The sequence below is a fragment of the Solanum dulcamara genome, chromosome 3 (assembly GCF_947179165.1).
Source record: "Solanum dulcamara chromosome 3, daSolDulc1.2, whole genome shotgun sequence".
Lineage (NCBI taxonomy): Eukaryota > Viridiplantae > Streptophyta > Magnoliopsida > Solanales > Solanaceae > Solanum > Solanum dulcamara.
The window spans coordinates 66,050,309-66,062,097 of NC_077239.1; the positions used below are offsets into that span (position 1 = coordinate 66,050,309).

The 11,789-nt window shown below is 32.6% G+C and overlaps 1 protein-coding gene across 2 annotated transcripts; it reads right to left on the reverse strand.

Moving 5' to 3' along the window:
- Window positions 1-6,455: 6,455 nt before the first annotated feature.
- Window positions 6,456-11,519, reverse strand: LOC129882716 (xanthotoxin 5-hydroxylase CYP82C4-like). Of its 2 annotated transcripts, XR_008765824.1 has the most exons (3): window positions 10,552-11,519; window positions 6,635-7,363; window positions 6,456-6,595 (listed from the first exon to the last, which is right to left on the reverse strand). XR_008765824.1 is itself a non-coding variant. In XM_055957136.1 (2 exons), exons 1-2 carry the CDS (start codon window positions 11,470-11,472, stop codon window positions 6,731-6,733), a joined length of 1,554 nt encoding a protein of 517 aa, XP_055813111.1. In that variant the 5' UTR covers window positions 11,473-11,519; the 3' UTR covers window positions 6,456-6,730. The 2 variants fall into 2 exon arrangements, 1 of the variants encoding a protein (XP_055813111.1); XM_055957136.1 differs by having other exon boundaries at window positions 6,456-7,363.
- Window positions 11,520-11,789: the final 270 nt, after the last annotated feature.

Genomic DNA, 11,789 nt, shown 5'->3' on the forward strand with positions numbered 1-11,789 from the left:
TAGGTACAAAAGTTGAAATTATATATATAATACAGAACTAACTATCCAAAAATACAAGTGTAAGTCAGTAAAAAAGAGGAAAAACAACAAGTCTCTAAATGCTAGGAGTTCACCACAATACGAATTTGGCACAGCTACAGATGATCAAGCGCGCGCTGGGATGGCTCGAACTGAGAGTTTTATCAAAAGAATGTAGAGATGCAATATGAATACCAAAACACGGGGTACCTAGTAAGCATCATAGGCTGACCAAGCTCAGAAAGAATATATATATAGCCATAAACTAGAACTACGGGTGAATCTGGGTACAGGGAGAACATACAAGGCAAAATAACCCAACAACAACAGATAATCACCATAATTGGTCCAACTCACAGAATACAAGGAGAGAAATTATATATATAACAAAGCAAAGATGTAACAATAATCCAAAAAATACTATGGAGCGCCAGAAATAACCCTTGAGCTCATGAAAATCAAGGTAATAACTCGGAATATGTATCGATGGGCTGTCGAAAATTCATATCTTGAGCTTATCAATAGTGTCGCCCAAAGTAAATAAAAGGGGCCGCCCGAAATTATACCTCGAGCTCATCAAAAATATAAAGTGCCATAAACAATTGGATCACCAGTATTTCTAGATCCTTATATTTATTCATTTACCAAAATCCCAGTATCTTCATTAATTAGTGCATTGAAATGATTTTTAACATAAGTGAGGCAACCAAGGCAAGTAACATGTCAATAATCATTTATCACTCAAAGCTGGGGTAAAACCCCATCGAGGGCATCAATTCACTAAACTGAAACTCCAGTGTACCAAACCACTAGGGTTGGCAATTAGGCGGGTTGGGTCAAGTTTGGATGGGTCATAATGGGTTAAAATAATAATTGGGTCAAGACCCAACTCAACCCAATTTTTATTAAGATTAATTATTTTATTTCTTCTTTTAAACCATTTTAGTACCTAATAAATTATTTTTTTCTTTATTATGGCTATATATAACATATCAAATTGAAAAAAAAAGTTTTTTAAAAATATTTTAATAAAATTTCTCATGAGCCAATTCGGGTTACATATCAACTCAATTTTTTATCGGTTAAAATGGATTGGTTAAAATGGATTGAGCTAATGAATGACAGGGTCAATACCAATCCAAACTTAAGCGGGTTGGGTTGGATTGGGCAGGTTGGATTTGATTTTGCCAACTCTACAAACCACGGCCTCGAGCCCAACATTTCAATGTCATAAGCAAGTAAGACACAAGCATGCTTTGAAATCACACTAAAAAGGGCAAACGAGCAGCATCTTAGATTTAAGTCACCTAGAAGCAATTTTTAAGGATACTAAGCGATGCAAACAAATCAAGAAAGTACCTAAACTAAGGCTCCAATGACTAAAAATTAAAAGTAGCTACTAACGATGGCCATCAACTCATTATTTTCTCAAAAAGGCTACCAACACCTTGAACCAACCTAAATATGCAATACTATTCATAATATACCAATTATAACCAAGTCAAGTCTAAAGAGAAGAAACCATAGACTACCTGAAGGTCGAAATAACACATGAACTGTTAAACCAGAGCTTTTTCCTTACAGACTGCCTCTGAACGATGCCACTCTATCAAATTATCGAAGAACACATCAAAACAAAGCCAACGATACCCATATTGCCATAATTAAAATAGAAACCAAAATTGGGTCAAATTTTGATATTGGGATTCACACACAAAATTGAAAAACCACCTCCGTCATAAGATCTTAAATAGCTCAAGAAACTTGTGCCCCAAAAATGGGCACATTTTGAGCACCGAAAAGGCTCAAATTAGTCCCACCAAAATCAAGCCCTAAGATAGTCAAAATGGAAGAAAACGATGAAAATACACAAGACTTACAGATTTCTAGGATGAGAAAAGGTTCTAGAACGTCCCCGCAAGAGTTTCTAACCTAATACGATAAGATTTATCGAAGATGGTCAAGAATTGCTCTCAAAATCCCAAATTTTCTAAGTCCCAAAATGTGATTTGTGCTGCTAAAATGGTCATTTTAATTCACTGAAGCTAGTGAATTTGTTCTTCACTATCGCAGGACCCAGGTCCATGATCGCAAGACCTGCCTTCGCAATCACAGCAGTCACCCCCGCGATCACGATGATGAAAAACCATTACCTTCGTAATTGCGGTACCTTACTCGTGAACGCAAAGAAGAAAGTGAACTACACAACAGCTCAGCTGGAGCTGAACTTAAGAGTTGGAATTTCCTCCGACGGCGGTCCAAAAATCATTCAGAACTTCGTCAACGCAAACAGACTACGCTACCCAATTGGAAATGGTATTTCATATTCAATGGAATCGATGAAATTACCAACAGAAATAGTCTCATCGAAATATTGACCAAAGTCAACACTTTCAAAGAAAAACATACAAGATGTCCAAATGGCCAAAAGCTCATTCCGAGCACCTCGAGAACCAAATCAAAGGTCTTTCTAGACCAAAATCGGCATTTTGGATCTAATCGTGCTGGTGGAATTTTTATCTGAGCGCGTTTTCTCAAAATATTGACCAAAGTCAAATTTGGCAAAAACTTTAAAGTTAAAATGACAAATTGCACAAACTCAAAATGGAGACTCCACAACCCGAACAACCTTCATTCTAGACCAAAATGAGCCTTCTAGAGCTGATGAAATCATCACAATTTCCATACGATGATTGAATCTCCGAATGTTGACTAAAGTCAACTCTTTTTATTTTAAACCTATAAAAAGAAAAAAAACTCGTGCCAAGCTCACTCCAACCGCCTCGAGGAGTGTGCCACCTATTCCAACATCACATAAGAGCTATAAAGAAGCTACGGAGAGGGACAAAATGATAAAAATATACAAAAATACAGAAATAACCTTGGAGGTCATTATATTAACTAGCATGTAAAATCATGAAGCATTAAGAAACAATAATTAATCAATATAATTTATCACTTTTTAAAATGCAATAAGTCAATTCAACATACTTATCAAAATGCTACAAGTCAATTTAACACACTTGTCATTATGCAATAAGTCAAATGGAATTGATCTTCATCCTGGTCTTGCAGTCTCATAATCAATGCACCTACCAGGAATTATTAACTCACCTCTCAAAATTATAAATCACACTCTCATTTGTACACACACATACTAAGTCATCTACTGTATTAGTGTGACATCCGATCCAACACAAACTGCTCGTTCATAAGTTCACATCATATTTGAGCTACTTATCATTCAGAAAGTGGTTATATACTCACTATATCTGCATATTCGATATTATATCCTCTCTAATTACCTCTCTGGAAAATATATCTAGCATACATAGCCATATATCGTACCAGCATGGTTCCCGATTTATAACTCACAACCGCTCGTCCGTAAGCTCATATCGGACACGAGTCACTTATCATCATAATAGTGGAAGTATTTTTACCATATCAACATGTCGCATTATGCATCACTATTTCAGTTATTTTTTAGAACAATATAATAAATACATAATCAGCAAAAGTGCACATTATAAACATCAGTCATAATAAACAGTTCAATAGTTTCACATATTATTCACACAAGCATCATTAACTCAAATTAATAACAAATACAAACTATGTCCGAAGACCAATCAATATGTTATAAAACTCATATTACATATAAGAGACAATTCAAGTCTAATTCCAAGTAAATCTTTAGTTATCATGGTTTCTTTCCTTACTTTAAGGTAACCAACTCACATTTACCAATGTAAAGGAATTACTCAATCATTCTTGATTTTCATTCATATTTCAGGACTAACCCTTTATCACCTGATATTAGTACCACTTGTTAACATTATACTTTAACCATCATTGTCGAATGATATTGGATGTATGACTATTTGTTACAACAAGACCCATTCTCTATATCGCCCTTCGCTATAGTGAGGCCTAGAACAATTTCAAATAGAAGAGAGAGACAGGTGATTCTTTCTTTTTTTATGACAATTATCAAGTATAACATTATCTCGTTACAAACGTATAACAATTACAACCAATTGACTCTATCGAATGTCCATGTTTTTTCACCTTGACTATATTGACTTCTAGATTACTCTATAGAATTAACCACATAAAATCCCAAGCATTTCATTCATATTAATTATTTTGAGGTTGATTCATATAATTATCAACACATTCAAGACACACACATCCACGTTATCTTAATTACATTATGCTAAAATTTATCCACCAATATACCATGTCTGAAGGCCTAATTATATTGTCTCCATTAATTCTATGATTCATCTACATGTCACTAATCATGTTTATACATAAAGTAAATTATAGCCTAACTCAACCGAAGATCTTGGAACAAGCAAGCAACTCTATGGATGCTTTTTTATTTTTCCCTCTCGATTCAAACCATTCAACATCTAACAAACAATAAATTTTAAGAGTAACTAATTATTTACTATTTAAATAAATATTTTGGAATTCAAACCCACTATTTCTATTCGTACTCATTGTCTAAATCATTATCTAAGGGTCATTAAATTACTAGTTAATTCCATCATACTCGCATTATCTCAATTAATAGAGTTTCTATCCCAATTATTCCTTTTAAAGTAATTTTTATGCTAAAAATTACTAGTTAATTCCATCATACTCACATTATCTCAATTAACAGAGTTTCTATCCCAATCATTAGTTTACAAACTAGAAATATTTTCTAGGTGATATAATGCATACCCATAGATTTTTTCCATAATTTCATTGACCTAGGGTCCTAACCCATAAATCCACCAATATCAATGGTTATAGTGAGTCTAAGATGTTAATAGCTTAATAGGAAAAAAAAGTCTATGGAAAAGTTTACCTCAACAAAGAATTTTCACCTTAACCTTGATAAAATCACCCCTCTAGGGCTTTATAATGAGGTTCTAGAGTTTATGACTTAAGATCCGTCAAAACTAGGCTTATTTATATAATTCTAGAAGGTTACTATCAATATAATATTTGATATATCAAAGTTTTCTATAGCGAGCATGTCTTCACTATAGCGAAGTGACTTTTTCAGCTCAGACACATTTTAGTAAAACAGTCGTAACATTCTACTTCGCACTCGAATTAAAGAACGGGGCAGTGGCGTTGGAAAGATGTCTTGAAGATATTTAATGTGATAGGTCACGTGCCACATAATTTTTTATATTATAAATATATGCTCATTTGAAGTTGACACTAGAAAAATCTCATATTGAAATTCAATCGGTAAGGATGTTTCCAACTCAACTTTGTGTTAGGGATCTCATATGTCCTTAGTTCATACCTAATGCACTTACACACTAAATAATTGATCTTACACATATTAACAATTAAATTTTATTGCGTTTAGACCTCTCTACACATATCAAATGGTTCAAATCTTAGTTAAAAGATTTGAGGTGGTACAATAAACAAAATAATGATTACCTAGACTCAAATTTATATTGAAAAATAAATAGCAGGATAAACACTATTATTCCTTGAAAATAGATATTTCAGTAATGATGGAACGGATCGTTGCAAATGCGTGGTGCGTGTCCCGCACACGGATTCCACTTCTGCAGCCTATATGGTTGTGTTTTCAGTCCGGAATGCTTTGCTTTGAGTTTCTATCCATATTTTTGGTCAATACTTAATGTTTTTAGCCTGAAATTAATCTGATCATATCTATTAGCCCACATACATTAAACACATGAATTTATGTGAGTTTATACTCAGAAGTTAGCTAAATTATGAGTAAAATATAGTGTTTTGATGAGTAAATATATCCAAACACAAGGTTCTTAGCATACTTTCTATAATATAGTTGTTAACTCTTTCTCAGTCAGCTTATGTGATGCCTACTAAATACGCGTTCTTTGTACTCATATTACTCTTGCTGCATCTTTTTTATGCATATCCTACCCCTAATGAACCCCACAGATTCTGATTGTCCGAGGTCGTGACTAGTTCAAAGCTTTGGTGAGTTGTATGTGTTTGGAGTAATATCCTGGCTTCATCTATGCTATTTACCTGTCGTTTCGATATTCTAGATAGTTTTATTGTAGTGAACATTTGTACTATCTTTTAAAAGCTCTAGTACTGGTGATATTAGGTTTTGGATATATTTGATTTCTTTCGCACTCAATGTCCTTATCTATCAAAGTTAGATTTTAAGACTTACTACTCTATTGCTTTAGTTATTCCACATTATTATTTGTTATTGAGTTAGCTGAAGGATTGACTTACCTACAGAGAGGTTAGGGTGGGTGTCATAATGACCTTGAGTTTTGGATCATAATTGGGGTAGTAATATATATATATATATATATTGCGTCGTATATCTTTGTGTAGATTTGTGCAGATTTTTACGTTTTTAATCATGATTATTCATCATATAGTTTGAAGCATTCTAATAATAGATAATCGAGACTAAAAAGTACTTTTTGCGTAATTTATAAGCATCAAAGTCTTACCATCAAATACAAGGAAACAATGACTTGTCCCAAAATTTAACCTTTTGGTGATGATACTTTAAACATCATAATCCTTTTATACAGAAATAGTAAACCTACAATATAGTGCACCGGGCTGCCCTTTTTTAGTAAACCTACAATATATGTACTACTTATTTAATAATGCCGTGCATATATTAGGCATCAACTTATGAAATTCGACCTGCATATCTTTTATTATGTTTACTTGTTCAAAGATTTTGATAGAGTTCCACAGCCAATCTGGGAGAAAGAAATGGTTGAAGAGGCTTGACTTTAGGCAAGGAAATGCCTAAGCCTTCACTTAGATCTACTGGTTCCTCCCTTGGCATTGAAATATTGAATCCATGAAGTAATTTCGCTAGCGTCAAGTGCACTACTTGGGTTCCGAACATCAAACCAGGGCACATTCTTCTTCCAGAGCTAAAAGGAATATACTCAAAATTTTGTCCTCTAAAATTAATATTTGTATGTTCCTTCAAGAACCACCTCTCTGGTTTAAACTCATTTGGATCTTTCCAAATTTTCGGGTCTCGCTGAAGCTTCCACAGGTTAACAATCAAACGAGTGCCCTTTTTAATATGATACTTACCGACGTAACAGTCTTCAATGGCCTCTCGAGGCCCCGCCAAGGGACCGGGAGGGTAGAGACGTAAAGTTTCTTTTACTATGGCTTGCAAACAGGGAAGGTTCTTGATATCGGACTCTTCAACCCATTTGTTTCTTCCTATGTGCTCATCTAACTCATCCTGGGCTAATTTCAATGAGCGGGTGTTATTCATTAACAGAGATAGTATCCATATTAATGTCTCTGCAGTGCTCTCTGATGCCGTCATGACAAGTATCTGCACGAGCGAATAATAAGACATGATTATACAAGTAATTAAAAATATCTCTAGACAGTTGAAAAAGATTTAAATATACCCTCCTTCATCTATTTTGTTAAAATTATCCCTCCATTCACAATTTTTGCTCATTTTTTGACCTTTAAATTAACGTTTCTCTAAATTATCCCTCCATTCACAATTTTTGCTCACTTTTGCCCTTTAAATTAACGTTTCTCTAAATTAATTTTATTATTATTATTTATTATGTGGCATATTTCTAAAACCCCACCTTCACCCCTTTATGCTTAAAAAAAAAAAAAAAAAAAAAAACCTTCACCCCTTTATTTACGACCCAATTGCCCAGCTAATTAAAACAAAACATCCTACCCTTTAATAATAACATTATTTTTATAATCTCAAATTTGTAATCAATATAAAAGTTTATTCTTGGAATTTTAATCTAACATCGTTTAAATTAGTTTTTGTGTCTAACAATATATTGATATTAATGAAAATTGAATTATTATTTTTTAGAAATACTGGTTGTGTCTGGACTAATTACAGAAACTTTCACTAACAAATAAATGAAAGTTGAATTTTTTTATTTATTATTTATGATAATTTAATATTGAAATTTGTTAATAAAATACCCATTAGATGATTTTGTTCCCAAATCCCTATTTATCACTTGAGTTTTTCCACCATTGCTTAAATTATTATTCAACACACACATAATATATATATATATATATATATATATATATATATATATATATATATATATAATTTTAGAAAAATCATTTTACAAGTGTACCCACACTTTCTTGTAAAAAATATGCATTTTGTTTCCGATGAAGGATAGAAATATGGATTGAGGAAAAACTATATAAATAATTCTATCCAACTAGAAATTTTGTAGTAATGGTGTTTTCTTTTCTTTTTTGTGAATTTTGAACTCCGTCAACCATTAAATCAAGTTCTAATCTTATATTGTTCAATATTAAACAGTTCTCTCTATATATAAAAATTTAAAAATATTTTATATATTTCATGCAAACTTTTTTTTGAATTTCGATTGAACCGCTCGCTGCCATCTAAATCTTGCCCCTGAACTAGTGGATGTGGCTCCTCGTCAAAAAACAAACTCGTATGTCTTATGTTTCAAAATGAAAGGGACGGGTGTTTTTAATTCGATGGGTAATTGGGTCATGGGGCGGAGTAGGGTCGGGGCGGGTTAAATAGAGGGGTGAATGTGGAGATGACGTATAAAAAAAAATTAATGGGCAAAAGGTTTAAATACTAATAGTTGGAGGATTTACATTTTTCTTTATAGCTTTTATCTGTCAATTTTTTCTTTTTTCATCTGTCAATTTTTCTAAAATTGAAAATATTGCCATATTCGTAAAACATAGGATTAGTTTTTTGAATTATAAAGTAAATAGATGTAGATATAGCAGGTTGTATTAAGGCGTAAGACTACTTAAAAGAAAACCTTACTCGATTAGGGATGGACACAAACTCCTAATCACATAGGTTGCCAGCTAAAGTGATTTAGTGTGAACAAGAACATGCAAAAGGCAAATCAAGAAGTTAATTTTCACTGTTTATATTTATTATAGTACCATTTTTTAAAAAGAAACTCTGACTTGAATCAATGACTATCATGTTTATATCAGATGTTGATGGGTAAAACAAACTTGAAGGAACAATTCAACTAATGATCTTGTCCCCACTAGATTTGCTACTTGTTTGTAGGTGACGAATATATCTTTAGACACTGGACATTTCAGGAAAAAAATAATTAATGCTTCAATCTCCTCTTAAAAATTATATTCACCCGTAGGTAACCCATTTTATTAAGTATTAATGGGTAAAAATTAAAATAGTAAATTATTATCATATTAATAGGTTATCGGTTTATTCAATAATCAAATATTAAAAAATTAATATCGAATCAATAATTCAATAATTTTTTTTATAAAATCATTAAATATCTGTTAACCCAATAATAATAAATCAATAACTGATTCGATTTATCAATTCATTCGATTTTTACAAAGAATATGATTTTTAAGAGGAGGTTGAGGCATTAATTTTTTTTTTCTGAAACGTCCGGTGTCCAAGGGTATATTCATCACTAGTGCAGACAAGACTGTTAATTGAATTGTTCCTTCAAGTTTGTTTTACTCATCAACTTGTGATATAAACGTGATAGTTATTTGTTCAAATCAGATTTTCTTTTTTTAGAAAGGTACTATAATAAATATAAACAGTGAAAATTAACTTCTTGATTAGCCTTTTGCATATCCCTTTCCACAGTAAATTACCTTAGTAGGCAACCCATGTGATTAAGTAGTCTTATGCTGTAATACAACCTGCCATATCTATATCTATTTATTTTATAATTCCGAAAAATAATCCTATGTTTTATGAAGATGGTATATTTTCAATTTTAGAAAAATTGACAGATTTTAAAAAGGAAAAAATTGACAGATAAAAGCTATAAAGAAAAACGTAATTTTTCCAATTATTAGCACTAAACCAAAAATTGACAGATTTAAAAAAGGAAAACATTGACAGATAAAAGCTATAAAGAAAACCGTAAATTTTCCAATTATTAGCACTAAACCTTCTGCCCATATTAATTAGTTGGATATACGTCATCTCGTTAGACTATGGAATAGTTACTAAATAAATGATCATCATAACGTTAAAGCATTACATATATCATAGAATTTTTTTAATAATTAAAATACCACGGTTCAAACTAATAATTGCACGAATTTACTTTTATTGTTTTGTTACCTCCAACATTCCTAATTCTTATAAATTATGATACATCAAATCTGATTCTATTGTCAACAAAGTTGTTTATTTTTTTCTTCCTTTTTCTTATGGCAGCGTGTTGCATGCCATAAATGAACTCGAAAACATGAGCTTTATTGCATTTAAGTATGTACTACATTAAACTTATAACCGACACACCATATAATAAGTATTGAAAATTATATTTCAAGTTAAGATCCATGAAAGTTAACTAAGTAAAGTTGAATGATTTTTATAAGACAGAGCAAAATTAAGTGACATACAATTACCATAAAATTAAGTGGTCATTCAAGCATTCAACTCAGGAGAATAATAGGTGAAGTATAGTTGATTTTTAAAAAGATAAATAATTTGGGATAAAGGGACAATAAGCAGCTTACCAAAATTGTTGACTTGATAATGGCATCACGGTCGTATCCAGACTCCATGGTTTCCTCTGGAAGGGTAGAAAGCATGATATCAATAAAATCAGACTGGTCTCCAGTAGAATGAGAATCTTTCCTTTTCTGGATATGTTCTTTTAACCATCTATCAAAGACAATATCAACTTCTTTAAAGGTTTGTTTCATTGCTTTAATATGCCCACCAATATCCATCCATTCAAGCGATGGAATTGCGTCAGAAAAAACGAAAGTTCCACCGAGGTACAACGCTTTCTTTATAGATTCTTTGAAATTCATATCGTCGGTACATCCAGTTAATCGCTTCTCAGCAAGCATTCTAATGATTATATTACACGTTATGTCCTCAAACCAGCTACTTAGGTTCACTTGTACAGGAAAATTATTTCTACAATTTGAGTACAATTCTTTAATACAAAAATCCACTTCTGATGTACGGACGTGCTTCAACTTCTCAAGGCGACTATTGGTTAAGAGTTCAAGAGTTATTATTTTACGAATGTCACGCCAGTATGGTCCGTAAGGGGCAAAAGCGAAAACGGCTCCATTATAACCTAAGTACTTGCTTATTGCCATGCTTGGTCGACTAGCAAATATTTTGTCATTGGCAGCTGTGAAGCAATCTTTAACCATTTCCCAACTGCTGACAACAAGAGCTGGACGGTCTCCAAGCTGCAGTTGAAAAATAGGTCCATATTTATCAGCCATGAGTCCAAGGGTTCGACAAACGGGAAGCTGGCCACTAAGCAGATGGAGGTGACCTATAAAGGGCCACGCAACGGGACCTTTAGGTGCCCCTATTCCTGCACTTGTTCCGATTCTAATTTTGTATTTGCGAGCAACAAAAATGGCTAAGAACCAAGAAAATAATAATGCTAAAAGATGAGAAGGATAATACATGATTATATTTGTATTAGCTAAGTAGTGGAATGGGAATATTTGAATCAAATTTTAGAAGCTGTTGAGGTTATCAGTAGTCGTGGAGAGCATTTATAATTGAATTGTACGTACGTCCTGTTAACCCCCCCCCCCCCCAAAAAAAAAACACTTCAAATATTTATTTTTTGTGGCCTAAAATTAAAAGAGTAACAATCTGGGGACCACAACCTAGACATATAATGTGGAATTGCATGAAGTACATGGATATAGATAGCCACGGGGACCTATGGCCTTTTACTTTCCTTAACAACCCTCTACTTGATTTTTAATCCATGCCT

Excerpts from the sequence above, each read along its gene's own strand:
- LOC129882716 (XM_055957136.1), bottom strand. The coding sequence starts at position 11,472 with ATGTATTATCCTTCTCATCTTTTAGCATTATTATTTTCTTGGTTCTTA. Across the intron at positions 7,364-10,551 it reads TTATCAAGTCAACAATTTTG|ATACTTGTCATGACGGCATC; the intron begins GTAAGCTGCTTA and ends TCGCTCGTGCAG.